This window comes from Hyperoodon ampullatus, assembly GCF_949752795.1.
Source record: "Hyperoodon ampullatus genome assembly, chromosome: 16".
Taxonomy (NCBI): Eukaryota; Metazoa; Chordata; class Mammalia; order Artiodactyla; family Ziphiidae; genus Hyperoodon; species Hyperoodon ampullatus.
Genome location: NC_136929.1, coordinates 15,117,427 through 15,131,950, shown reverse-complemented (window position 1 = coordinate 15,131,950; position 14,524 = coordinate 15,117,427). Strand labels below are relative to the sequence as shown.

The 14,524-nt window shown below is 41.6% G+C and overlaps 1 protein-coding gene across 3 annotated transcripts in view; it reads right to left on the bottom strand.

The window, feature by feature from the left end:
- Positions 1 to 14,524, bottom strand: part of LOC307065002 (ATP-binding cassette sub-family C member 4) — a gene marked incomplete at both ends in the record, with an annotated part of 215,197 nt that overhangs the window by 37,854 nt on the left and 162,819 nt on the right. For all 3 annotated transcript variants that reach the window (XM_079721739.1, XM_079721737.1, XM_079721738.1), the window contains 5 exons: positions 4,537 to 4,728; positions 5,759 to 5,859; positions 6,831 to 6,941; positions 8,380 to 8,499; positions 9,971 to 10,121. In XM_079721739.1, the coding sequence (XP_079577865.1) occupies positions 4,537 to 4,728; positions 5,759 to 5,859; positions 6,831 to 6,941; positions 8,380 to 8,499; positions 9,971 to 10,121 (675 nt within the window). The remainder of the gene's footprint in view (positions 1 to 4,536; positions 4,729 to 5,758; positions 5,860 to 6,830; positions 6,942 to 8,379; positions 8,500 to 9,970; positions 10,122 to 14,524) is intronic.

Sequence of the window (14,524 nt, the reverse complement as noted above, 5' to 3'; positions counted from 1 at the left end):
GTATCGGTCAAGTTATTAAAATCAAAGCAGAGAGAAATTAAGTGCATTAACAATAAGATCGAAGAATCAATATAATGCAGGTAAAATGCTGGTCAGGAATGAAACTGTATTGTAAAAACTGGATTTTAGCTGTCTGAATTCAAACATGTATGCAGAAACTGGCCTTTTTTTTTTTTTTTACCAATGAGCTTCCCAACTACAAATTCCCTGGTGGGAGCTTCCCAAGAGATGATTTCATCTCTATTTATAAATCTAAATACAGATGGGGGCCTAAGATATGCTTTCAATCATTTGTAAATTAATTCAGTAAATTTTAAAAACTCATGGCTTTAAACAGAGAAGAACTAAACCCCTCTGAGCACTGATTATACAACAGTAACTTGATATATTTTCTCATTAAATACCTCCAAAGTTTCGAATCTTAGTCTGTAAAAACAATAATCGAATTTCAAAATATAATTTATCTTTATAGAGATTAACTGAAAGAAAAGTGGCTTTAGTTGATTTACATTTGTAGCCATTTTGTATGATATGGTAAATCCTAATTTATATAATATAGATGGGACACTTTCTGCATACAAGCAGGTCCTAGAGGGTATATATACATATGGGTCATCTGTTCTGTGTACATGCAGACTTTGAACATACTATGGATTTGGTTCCAGACCACCACAAAAATGGGACTATCACAAAATAAAGCAAGTCATGTGAATATTTTTCTTCCTCTGTGCATACAAAAGTTATGTTTACACTATACTGTAGCATACTAAATGTACAACAGAATTATGTTAAAAAAGAATGTACATACTTAATGTCAAACACTTTACTGCTAAAAAAGGCTAACCATCATCTGGGCCTTCACTGGGTTGTAGTAAGCTTAAGAACACTGATCACCGTTCACCATAACAAATATAATTATAATGAAAAGGTTTAAAATATTCCAAGAATTACCAAACTGTGACAAAGAGACACGAAGTGAGTAAATGTTGTAGGAAAAATGGTGCTGATGGACATGCTCAATGCAGGGTTGCAACAAATGTTTGACTTGTTATTTAAAAACAAACAAACAAACAAAACACACACACACACACACACACACACACACGCAAAAACCCCAAAGAAACAGCGGTATGCCTGTATTTCTGGGTGTTCTCATATGTAAATCAGCACACATCAGAACACAGGTGAGAACTGTGTCAGAACACAGGTGAGAACTGTGTCTGTGAGAATGTGTGTATATTCCTATGCTATTAGCTGTACTGAAGCTGATTCATCTATGCAAATTGGAACATTTGTAGACTCCTGGTAAACGGCGTAGATACGGCAGTGACACCGAAGGCTGCTTATGGCCACAGGAATGGAAGTGCAACACTCCAGTTGGAAGAGTAAGAAAAAAGCAACTCAAAGAAAACCCGGCTTAGGCTATTTCTACCATTCCGTTATCGAAACTATAATCTGAAAGTCTTTTCCAGGTCACCAAAGGGTTTTACCAATTGCCTGAGGAGAGTGTCACCATTACCAGTTAAGTTTACATTCCTAAAAGCAAAGACACTTGGAGAAAATCTTTACTGGGGGGTCTCCCTCAAAGGCGATGCTGAGTCAGTAGGTCTGGCTGGGCCTGAGATTCTGCATTTCTAAGACGCTCCAGGCGATGCAGGTGCTGCTGGCCCGGGCACCACAGTCTGAGTCACAAGGAATTAGGAAGCCTGCAGGGGAAGTGGGACAATCTGGGAGTGAGGGGAGGGGTTGCCGTGGAAATATTATGTAAAAGAGGAAAAAGCGTAGCAAACTGATATTTCTGCACATTATAGCGAGGTCTAGTACGCATCTGTAAGGATGTATCATTCAAGTAATAGCTCTGAGCAAGAAAAAAAAAGAACAAACCAAAATCAATCCACCTCTAGAGCTGGAAAAGGCTTGAAAATGGCCCAGTACTCTCGTGATCAAATCAACCACAAAATCATCTAAATGAAAAATGCAGCCAGTGTTCAGAATCTAACCAGGAAGCGTAGGGTGCTATTTACCTCATTTTGGGTCTTTATTTTCACTTGCTATTTCTTCCATGAATTAGAAACCTGCATAGTGCCTATTCATTTTTCCCATTTACTCAAACTTCCAGAAATTGGGACAGCAGAGGAAAGGATGGAAAGAGAATAAAGCTCCACTTCTGCTGGCCCGGCTCACTCCCACATCCTCCCCTGCAGCAGCCTCTCTCAATCAAATCCAACACCAAAGGGGTGTCCCAGAGCAACAGGGGCTGGGGCAGGTGCACAGGAGAGGAACCCCGGGATGTACACAGAGGGAGTGAAATGGCTTCATGACTATTCTACCCGGGTATAATCTCCAAACACAGAAATGAAGCTAACGGTGATACTGTGAGTGGATCAAGATATAAATAAAAAGTCACGTTACGACAGTTATTAATTCAGTCTCCAGATTCAATTTTCCCAAAAACATTTTCAAGCTCAGCTAATCCTATGACTTGGGGATCTTAAGATAGAAGAATACACATATGTCATGTTCCTAAGTTCTACTGCAGAGTTTCTTAGATAAATTTCCCCAAAAGCCAAAAAATATGACTTAAGATATGTGCAAATTAACAGAATTATGTATCAAACAGGAAATATGATGGACACGTGGTCGGTGAGTAAGCAAGCATGGCCTACAGAGTCCTCAGGGACAGGATTGCATCAGAGCTGCAGTGAATGTTTTCTCGACACAGCAATCCTCACCTTCTTCCCAACCTATGGTGAAACTGGAAATAATTAGAAGCCAGCTTTTGCTGTGTGACTAACTGAAGCTGCTCCCTGGGTATCATTTGGGCATTAAGTTGAATATTCTTTCCCACCACAAGGGTATCATTCATTAAATTATGGCTATAGTCCACTAGATGGGTCTGGGGTGGAAAGTTTTAAAGAGCAGTTCTTCAAGTATTTAACACTCTAGGTAATCAGTTGTTTGCGCAGTTGTCTTGTGTGTGTATTTTGGTTACTGGTCGCTCACACCTGTACATGTTACGCACTCACTCTCCCAGCCAGCAGTTCCTCAGCACCCTCTCTGTGCCCTGTAGAATGCCAATTTGGGGGAAACAAGAGATGAAAACAAGATGCTCTCCGATTTTAAGGAGCCTCAAGGTTCTGTGAGATACAGACCCACCATGACAAAGCGTGCCACAGATGCCACCAATTAATTGTGGTCAAATACAGATAACATAGAATTTACCAACTGAACCATTTTTAAGTGGACAGTTTAGTGATAAGTACATTCATGTTCTTGTCCCTCCAGAATATTTTCTCCCTTGTAACAAAGAAACTCTGTACCCATTAAACAACAACACCCAATTCCCGTTACCCAGTCTCTGGTGACCACCATCCTGCTTTCTGCCTTCATGGATTTGACGACTCTAGGAACCTCATATAAGTGGAATCACACAGTATTTGTTCCCTTTCCGTCTGACTTATTTCATTTAACCTGTTGTCCTAAAGGTTTATCCGTAAGTTGGAATTTTATTCCTTTTAAGACTGAATAATATTTCATATAAGTGGAATCATACAGTATTTGTTCCCTTTATGTCTGACTTATTTCATTGAACCTGTTGTCAAGGTTTATCCATAAGTTAGAATTTTATTCAAGACTGAATAATATTTCATATAAGTGGAATCATACAGTATTTGTTCCCTTTATGTCTGACTTATTTCATTTAACCTGTTGTCCTCATGGTTTATCCATAAGTTGGAATTTTATTCCTTTTAAGACTGAATAATATTTCATATAAGTGGAATCATACAGTATTTGTTCCCTTTATGTCTAACTTATTTCATTTAACCTGATGTCCTCAAGGATTATCCATAGATTGGAATTTTACTCCTTGCTAAGGCTGAATAATATTTCATTGTTAAGGATATAGCACATTTGTTTACCCATTCATCTGTCACTTTCATTACGTAGAAGACGCTGAGGAAGAATAGAGGGTCTCAGACAAGCAGATGACTGAGAGTTGACTCAGAAAATGAGGAGACTTTCACCAGCCACACGACAGAAGGGAAGGGTCTCTGAGGTCCAGGGGCAGCGTGCGCACTGGAAGCTGGGAGGACATGAGACACTGGGAGCACCTACACACGACCCGAGTGCAGGGGGTGTGTATACATCAGGACTTGAAGCTGGAGGGGGAGGTGCGGGGAGCTTCCTGCCACCATGTCTGTTCTCATTTAGTCTCTCTTTTTTTTTTGCGGTACGCGGGCCTCTCACTGTCTTGGTCTCTCCCGTTGCGGAGCACAGGCTCCGGACGCACAGGCCCAGCGGCCATAGCTCATGGGCCCAGCCGCTCCACGGCATGTGGGATCTTCCCGGACCGGGGCAGGAACCCGGGTCCCCTGCATCGGCAGGTGGACTCTCAACCACTGCACCACCAGGGAAGCCCCCTCATTTAGTCTCTTTTTCAAGAGCTTGTCCTGGTCCCGCCTGAGGGACTGATCTAATCAGCATCCACACAGCAAAAAAAAAAAAAAAAAAAAGAGGCAAATGGCTAAAACAAACCTTTTCTCTTGATTTAATGAGTGCTGTCAGGTGCTTCAATACCAGAGGCCCATCTAAGCTGTACGAGAAGTTCACATTGTCAAAGACGATCACTCCTTCCTGGGGCCAGGATGGTGGTGGGCGTTTCTCGTATTCCCAGGATGCTTCTTTTTCCAGATCTGTATATTCAATCACCCTTTCTACTGAAATCATCTGAAAGATATGACATCACATGAGTTAGGAACGGAAGGTCTTGTTTATGGATGTTCAAAGACTGTGAATGAGATGTGCTGCATTTATATCATTATATCTGCTTTTATATAATGAAGACTATCTCAGGTCTTAACAACCCCAAAAGACAGAAGTAGTAGTTTGATGAGGATACTGATGATTTGTAAATTTGTTCATTGTCTTCTAACACTTTTATTATGGCTACCTTCTTCAACATTATATTAAAACAGAAAGAACTAGAGAAATGAATACTATGATTTCACTGATCCAATTTTCGCATATGAATTTAAAAAAACAGAGAATTTTGTCAATGAAAAGAATATGTATGGACGCCCACCAGTAGCATTTTGCTACAGAAGGGTCATCTGTTATAGATGAATAGAAATGCATAGTCAGTTCACCTCATTTTAATAATTAGTTACTTTCTTCTCTGTTAGAGAGCGAAATAGAAAAGTTTCATTTTCATCATTTTTCTCCCTTTAGGAGAAATTGAAAATATTCGAAACAGCAGAGAATTTACATATTGACTAAGGCCTTCTAAACAACCATAACTTGATAGTACATTCAGAGAGAAGAGGCACCAATAAAGTCAGGTGTTCAACACATACAAGGAAAAATTCTCAAATGGGGAGGCTGGGGCATAATTAAATTAAATGAATTAAACAACTAAACCTCAAAATACTAAATTCTCCTTTCACCAGGAATGAGGAATTACCCTAGCTTATATCTTCTCCAGGATTTCAGAACCTCCCTCCTACAGAGACATTTATTATATTCGAAGACAGCTTGTGATGAATATAAAACCTGCTGACATGGCATACATAAGACTGAGAAAAAGATGTATATATTTTATTTTAAATAAATTGTAAACAGATGGAGGAAGGATCTAACAAACCCTGTTAGCTATGATGTAAAAAAAAAAAAAAAGTTTTAAGATTTCTTTTTACATAAGAATTGCCTTTATGTGATGTAATGACAAGGAGACCTGAATAGGCTAAAAGGTAAATGTTACCATATTTTCAACTTCGGCACTTTGCCGTACGCACCACTGGAACATCCCCATGAGCGTGAGGGCGTAGGACAGTGCCAGGCCAACCTGCCCGGCATCCAAAGCTAAATGAGGAAGAAGAAAGGAAATAACTTAGCTCCATTCTTAACCCTGAGTTGGGATCCTACTGTCACTGTACCAAGACTTCTTTATAATATTTAAAACACTTGCACATAACAACAGCATTACTTATATTTTTACTACGTGTTGATTGAGACCATGATACAACAAAAAACAAACAAAAAAAAAACTATATACTCAGGAAACTATTAAATAAGTTTATTAATCCCAACAGGATTGACATACACTCGACAGTATTATACAGGCGAGGAATCTTGTCATCATTCAGGCTTTCGTCATTATGGTTTCAAGGACCATTATGTAATTTCACGTTGCATGCCCAACGCAGCCGCAGTTGGAAACCACGAAAAACAAGTGAATAGGTTCTAAGAGCCAGTACTTTCAAATCTAAAATACTGCTCTCATTGTTCCATTATTAAACACCATGATTCAGTGTCGTTACTATGGAATAGTTAGGGATGGTGAATTCACGCCGCACACACCACTTCCTGCTCATGTGGTACCCACACGGCAGAGGATACTGTTCTTTCCTACAGAGAATATTTCTCACCTCAGTACACCAGGAATCTACAACCAAGAGATCCGAGGAGCCTGAATGCCATAGGCTTGACAAAAAGCTTAATAGCAAACTTGGTTCTCTCCTCCCAACACTAAGACGCTATCAGGAATGTTCAGAAGGTCAGTTGCTAGAGTTGTATAGACTTCAACCCATTTAAGAAATAGAAAAGGATCAAAGTCCTCATCAAGACATCTCATTAAAGGCCTCATCAAGACCCAGATGACTCCTCTACAAGGGCCACACTGAAAAACCACACGCTGCAAACACTTTAATACAATTCATTAGAACCAAATGGTATATGGGATTAGACAAAGAGGCAAGAGTTTAAATTAATAACTGCAAACGAAGCTATAAATTGTAATCATAATACAAATAGTTCTTCACATCTGTACTTACTTTTTGCCAGAATCAGGGACCCAAAGGCAACAACAATGACAAAGATGGCACAGATGGCATCCAGACGCACAGCGAACCATCGGGACGTAGTCAAAAACAAGAACCAAGCCTCTGGATTTGTGAAGTATAATAAGCATAATGAATAAGCAGAAGTATCATGGAGGCTGCTTCTAATGAGGGAGGGCATTTTGCTCAGTTGAGCTACAAAACATTTTTACACAAGGTAGGACAGCAAAGTTACATACTCAAGCAACCTAAAGATCACAAAAAGTTAGGTTCTGACACAAGACAACGTATGGCATACACAGTCCAGGGGCTTTATGGGAAGAATGTACTAAAATCTTTAACCCACAGGTTATAAACCGAATTATGATCATTAATAATGAACATAGAAAAATGGTCTCGTTGGTGTGTTTCTTACAGTTCTGGGCCTCAACATGAGGCTCATCCTCTCACAGGGTTGACTGTTCCTAGTTCTCTGCTGGCAGAGAGTGCAGCTCGCACTCTGTTTCCAGCACCTTCTGCACTTACTACAGGGCCCTGCACAATGTTTATTCTTAGGAGCCAGCATCCAAACGACCATCAGCTACCAGGATCTGCATGTGGCTTTCAAAATACCATTTAATCTTCAAAATGCAATAAAGATTGGAAAGTTGGCCCAGGATTTTACTGACATAGAGGGAATTCTGGGTGGCAAATCTGATAAGAGAGAAATTATTTTCCTTCTTCAGGTCTGCCAACCTGTATGCTCTGAAAACAGTCAGCAAATTACAGCCTGAGGGCCAAGAATGGCCACAACCTGCTTTTGTAAATAAAGCTTTACTGGAACACAGCCATTTGCTGAGGTATTATTTTTGTCTGCTTTAGTGTGGTAATAAAGAGCAAAGCTGGAATTCCCTGGTGGCACAGTGGTTAAGAATCCGCCTGCCAATGCAGGGAACATGGGTTCGAGCCCTGGTCCGGGAAGATCCCACATGCCACAGAGCAGCTGAGCCGGTGTGCCACAACTTCTGAGCCTGCGCTCTAGAGCCCGCGAGCCACAACTACTGAGCCTGCGATCCTAGAGCCCGTGCTCCACAACAAGAGAAGCCACCACAATAAGAAGCCCGCACATGGCAACAAAGTGTAGCCCTCGCTCACTGCAACTAGAGAAAGCCCACGTGCAGCAAGGAACACCCAATGCAGCCAAAAATGAACAAACAAACAAATAAATAAATTTTTTGACAATTCAATGATTAAAATAAAGAGCAAAGCTAAGTAGTTGCAACAGAGACCGTGTGGCTCTTTGCTTAAAAAAATAAAATCTGTTGACACCCTCCCTAAATGGACTGAAGGCCACAGGGCACAGTGATGGAAGGACAACACAAGCCAGTGAGGGGAGAAAAGCAGGGGTGTGACAGGGGAAGAGGGGAGCTCAGAGGGGAGGCTGAGAGGAAGGGCCGGGGAGGCGCAGAGAGAGGTGGGGGCCGGCAAGGCCACCTGACAAGGACTCGAGCCTCAGAAGGCAGCACCTCCCATCCTTTGAAACCATGTCCAGAAACTTACAGACCTGAATGTAAGTCCTGGTGTGCATCGAACAGTTCCTGAAACCTCTCTTCGGCTTTGTACGCCCGGATGGTCCAGAGTCCTTGGAGAGAAGATGATAAGTGGGAAAATACTGGGCTCCGAGCTGGGGAAGTAGACACAGACAAACGACAGAGAAAGTCAGGGAGGCTGGATGCAAGGAAACCACCTGCCTCTCATGCTCCGTGGTTGCACATCCTGCCATAAGGGCTTCCTGGTGGGCTGCCTGGGGGAAGAGGGATGACGCCCGTCTTCTGGAGAGGATCCTCCATGTGACCCTCCAACTCCTGCTCACACTAAGCTTCACTTTTATGACCTGGACATGAAAGATTCTCTTTAAAACCATCTTTGACCAAATTCAAATCTGACCTAGATTTAGATAATGAACCTCCATACTAACTCAATCATCAAGGTCCTCCTCAAACAGGGCCACATTCCAAATGCTTCCCTGACATCCCTCCAGGTAGAAATTACCTGGAGGTAATTACCTGTTCACTGATTTTTGATTCAGTATCATTTTAAAATTTAATTCTCCGTCAGAGTTCCTAGCCACACTGAATTTTGATGAACTATCTGTGTGTTGTCTCCACCTAAGATTAGAAACTTAAGGGCTGGCACAGGACAGAGGCATGATAAGTAAGGTGAACGGACAGTCTGCCATCTCCTTCCATCCTGGGAACTTTCCTACACCTATGCCAAGAGTCTCTTTGTGTGCCACGGAGCACCTGGGCATCACATGGCCCTTGTGCCCAGAGGACCCATGCAGTCAAGGGGTCTTTGGATAGTTTCGACTTCCGCTCTGGGAACCTGATGGATGTTTTTATAGCTGCCCTACTGGATACTTGAGGCATTTGGAGGCCACTGTGCTATGTGACACTGATGTCACTCTTTTAGAATCTGACAGCAGCCATTCTCTTTTGAGTGACTACGCATTGGTCTGGGGCCTCGTGTCACATGACTGGCCATTTGTTTCCTGGCATCTTCTCTAAGCGCACATTGAACACGAGCACCACGGTCTGGCTCCTGCACATCAGGCAACAGGTGGGTTGTAGGTTGCTGGGCAGGGAGGACCCCTTTTGGTTTTCATTCCCCACCGTGAATGAGGCAACTTGCCTTTTTTGTGGGCAGATTCTGAGCCTGTGACCTTTCTGGGATGAGTGATAACTTGTGCTTTATCAGCAGGAAATACTGACATCACTTTGTTACCTGTGCATCTCCTAGAAAAGACATTAGTTCTACCATGATGAAATACTGTATTTTTAAGAAAAGTATTTATGGAGTAGATGCTGTGTGTGAGGAAGTATGTCATGAACAAGACAGAAACAGTCCCCGTCCTCACGGTGCTCACATTCGTCCTCCTCGTGCTAAAATGCAAAGATGCAGCTGACCCGCCACCAGCTCCATTTGCCTTAAGGGCCACATGGACGCACAGTGGCCATAATATCCAATTACCGAATGTTAACTTAGTGAGAAATTCCAGAAGACAGAGTCTGCAGAATTTCAAGGTCTGGTTCGTTACAGCATAAATGGAAGCCAGCCTCAGTTGCCGTCCCAACCTGAGAGCCCCGGGTACTCACTTGTAGATTCAAGGCGTTTCACATCCCTTGACGTCTGTAAGAAATATCTCCGGAGAACAAAGAAAATGATGCCAAGGGGAAGCAGGGGTATCGCAACCCAAGGAATCACCGAAACTGCCACACCCACCACTCCAATCACTTGTAGAAATGTCTGGAAGAGTGAAAACAAATACAGTGGCCTCTTTATCCAGCATTCTCTTCAAAAATAACCTTTAATGGGTTGTTTTGTTAGGATTAAACTCCTTTCTTCGAAGGACATGTTGGAATGGTAAGGAATGCTTTCCCATCCAAAGAAAGAAGAAAATTATAGGTGTTGCTCATTTATTGCACGCTTACCATGTGACAAACTTTTTCTAAAAATTATTTATATATTTGTTTGTTTATTTATTTATTTTTGGCTGCGTTGGGTCCTTGTTGCTGTGCACGGGCTTTCTCTAGTTGCGGCGAGCAGGGGCTACGCTTCGTTACGGTGCGCAGGCTTCTCATTTCAGTGGCTTCTCTTGTTGAGGAACACAGGCTCTAGGTGCTCGCTCGGGCTTCAGTAGTTGTGGCTCACAGGCTCAGTAGTTGCGGCTCGTGGGCTTTAAAGCGCAGGCTCAGTAGTTGTGGTGCACGGGCTTAGTTGTTCTGCAGCATGTGGGATCTTCCCGGGCCAGGACTCGGACCTGTGTCCCGTGCACTGGCAGGTGGATTCTTAACCATTGTGCCACCAGGGAAGTCTGACAAACACTCTTAATCTAAGCAAAAACTGGGATATACCAACAACATGAAAGGATGGTGATGGGAATTAAAGGAGATACTATATATAAAGTGCTTACCAGTTCATATAGAACAAATATAAATTCTAACTCCCTTAATTGTGTTCTAGATTCAAGGAGCCAGGAGAGAAGGGATGGTGTATTAATAGATTTATGGACCCAAAGAATCTTAAGAATCTCATGAGGTTGGACCTTGTTAGACAGTTCATTCTAATGACTGGAACAGCTTAGTACTAACCAAGGACATATCGGAGCAGGTGCTATTTTTCCTAGGTGTGGTAATCATGTCACCTGTACCAAAGTGACTGTGGCTTTTCTCTGGCCACAGAGAAAACTTGAATGTGAGGTCTATTCTGTTTGCAGACACACTTTTAAAATAATATGAACAATAAACCTCATCCATACTACAATTTGTCCCCTCTGTATTTTCTTCCCATCTCTAGGCCTTCCAAAGATTGATAACCTTAGGGGAATGGAGGCAAGTCACCATTTTTTGAGATGTTTCCTATTCTATATCCCTTTTTTATTTCAAACTTTGCTTCTTATTAGTGGAAATTTACTGCTCTGAAATTGCTGGGCATTTCCTGGAGACTACGGAGAAAAAATGGTAGACCTCTGAAGCACCAAAGCAAACCTGATTAAGAAGTATATTCCAAACAGATCAATTTGACATTTTCTCTTTCATGCACCATGAATTGGTGAGTTGATATCAATGAAAGTACAAAAGCTACATTTTGTAAACTAGTGAATCCCAGGAAATTTAACTGTGTCCACCCTAGGTCACCCTTCTTGGTGGAAGGGAGCAGCATTGTTAGGATGTCAGGATGACTCAGGCAGAGGACACTGTCGCCGCCACCTGTGGAAGGGAAGTCTAGTGAGCACCTCTCATCCTCAGAAATGATACTGTCCTGTGAGCAGCTCTTTCTGACAAACCACACTATAAGCTAAATGAATTGTTAATCGAGTATAGAAAAACAGTAAAGGAAAAAAAAATAATAATGCTTTCTGGAAAATGTTAATGGTTTTGTTTAAAAACCTCCCCATTCAAAAAATGTGAAAACTAAGATAACTGCTGTATTGCTAGTGCCCATGGCAAATTTCTTCATAATACTGAAGAAATTCCACAATTCTCTAGATCTGGTTGACAACCAAATAAATGGTGGTTATTACCGCACCCTCCAAATTACCAATAATGGATGACATTTCATGAGGCTTGCCATGGGTCCCACCTCTCTAGTATTTCACAAGCATTACTAATTTCATTCTCATATCACATCTGAGTAGGAGAGATTATCCTTTCTGTTTACAAAGCTCAGAGAGGTTTGGGAGTTTGCTCAAAGTCAGAGAATTTACTCATTTTGTTCCTAAGTCTGTTCTTTTCATTTCTGCCTGATACAGTATCCCATATACAGATAAAATTCATAATAAAAAATTAAGATCTAAATATACGCCCCTTTTATAATTTTCCCCATTTATTTGCATTCTCTCCCATGCAGGGACCAGTTCTAGTTTCCTAGCTAATTAGAGCCTGATCAGCTCATAGAGCACACTGATCATTAAAAGGTCTTAAAGATGACTGCTCATAGAACACACTAACATGTTTTAATAATTACTGTTTAAATTTTTTTTAAAGTTTCACAAGAAAGCATAAAATACAACATGACTTAATTTTAATAAATACATAAAACCCAAGAATACAAACATGAGGCTAAGGATTTTATAAGTTCAATGTATACACTTGGATTAAAGTTTCCCCAGGAAGTCTCTAAGTCTAGAATTAACACTATATTATAATATGGCAGACTTTAACATATTCCTTTCACAAGCACAGTGTGAAATATGAGGGCCTGTTTGCCTGTTTGGCATTTAAAGTCCAAATTGCTTACAGTCCTGTAGGAATTCCTAGGTATCTCTACCCACATGTCACTTTAAACTTAATTCCATGGGATTCTGTTCCTGCTAGTCTCTGTGAAGCTTGTGCCAAAGAACATGTTCTCTATAAACACCAGTAACAATGTATTCTTCTTACTTTATGCAAACAAATATGCCATCCATACTTTTGGCTCACTCCACTCTTATGTGAACTCTCACTAACTCTTGCATTGGGCACAATGTGAAATATGTATTTAATCATAAAATCACTTAATAAGTAGAGAGGACTTTTATTATCTGTTTACAGGATTAAAAATAAAATCAGGATCATTAAGATTGTTAACACCCCAAGAGAATTTCAAATCTTTGAATTTTGCTGTCAGTCAGACTCTTAAGAATTATATACCAGGGCTTCCCTGGTGGCGCTGTGGTTGAGAGTCCGCCTGCCAATGCAGGGGACACGGGTTCGTGCCCCGGTCCGGGAAGATCCCACATGCCACGGAGTGGCTGGGCCCGTGAGCCATGGCCGCTGAGCCTGCACGTCCGGAGCCTGTGCTCCGCAACGGGAGAGACTACAGCAGTGAGAGGCCCGCGTACCGCAAAAAAAAAAAAAAAAAAGAAAGAAAAAAAGAATTATATTCCAAGTTGTGATAAGTACAAATCGTCCAGATTGCCTTAAACTATTACTGATTTTTGCAGAAGATATGACTCAAGTGCAATAAACAGAGCAAGATTCACTCCTTGGCAAGAAAATACAGCAAGATTTTCTTCTGATTTAGGGTGATAAAAAAATAAGGCCCAGTTTTTGATCAGTAAGCTGTTTATTGATGTGGGTGTAGGAAAGATTCTTCTACCTATTTATTCTGGAAACATATGAGATTAAAAAAAAAGCCTTTCAGTGAAATGACTATCTCATCAGTTGTGCTGCTAGCTAACACAAGATTCTTGTAGAGGCAGTAAAATCCTGAACGCCTACACGAAACTCTCTAAGTATTAAGAAATAAAATGTAATTTCTGGGACTTCCCTGGTGGTCCAGGGGTTAAGAATCTGCCTTCCAAGGCGAGGGACGTGGGTTCGACCTCTTGTCCGGGAACTGAGATCTCACATGCCGTGGGGCACCTAAGCCCGCGAGCTCTGGAGCCCGGGCGCCATGACTAAAGAGAAGCTCACATGCAACAACAAAGAGCCCACGTGCTGCAACGAAGAGTTGACACAGCCAAATAAAGACATAAATAGTTTTTAAAAACACAAAGCGGGCTTCCCTGGTGGCGCAGTGGTTGAGAGTCCGCCTGCCGATGCAGGGGACACGGGTTCGTGCCCTGGTGTGGGAGGATCCCACATGCCGCGGAGCGGCTGGGCCCGTGAGCCATGGCCGCTGAGCCTGCGCGTCCGGAGCCTGTGCTCCGCAATGGGAGAGGCCACAACAGTGAGAGGCCCGCGTAAAGCAAAAAAAAAAAAAAAAAAAAAAAACAAACACAAAGCAATATAATGTAATTTCTATGAAACAATACTCCTTACCCTTCAATCACAGGATAAATAGAAACAAAGGGAAAAATAGGGAAAGCTCTTCAGTGCAAGCTCCTAAACTTAATACTAACCCTAGAGTTAATATTGAGTCTGCAGGTGTAAGGTGATATGGTACCTTGCATGTCTAAGGGAGTCTAGAGATCAGCTCTGGTTCCAGACCCCTCCTTTATCACATTTCTTTTGACCTCACCCAACCCAATTAACTCTTTTATATAAGAAAATGATAAAAAGTGGTGTATCTTATCTCTATGATGAGATCCATACACATCCTAATATTAATAAAGCTTTTCTAAACCTATCCTTCCCTTAGGATTCACTAATCATGCTTTTCATCCCTCAGCTGACTGCCTTAGATCTTTTCAGATCCACACTAGCTGTGGAACCTGTGTAATCCTT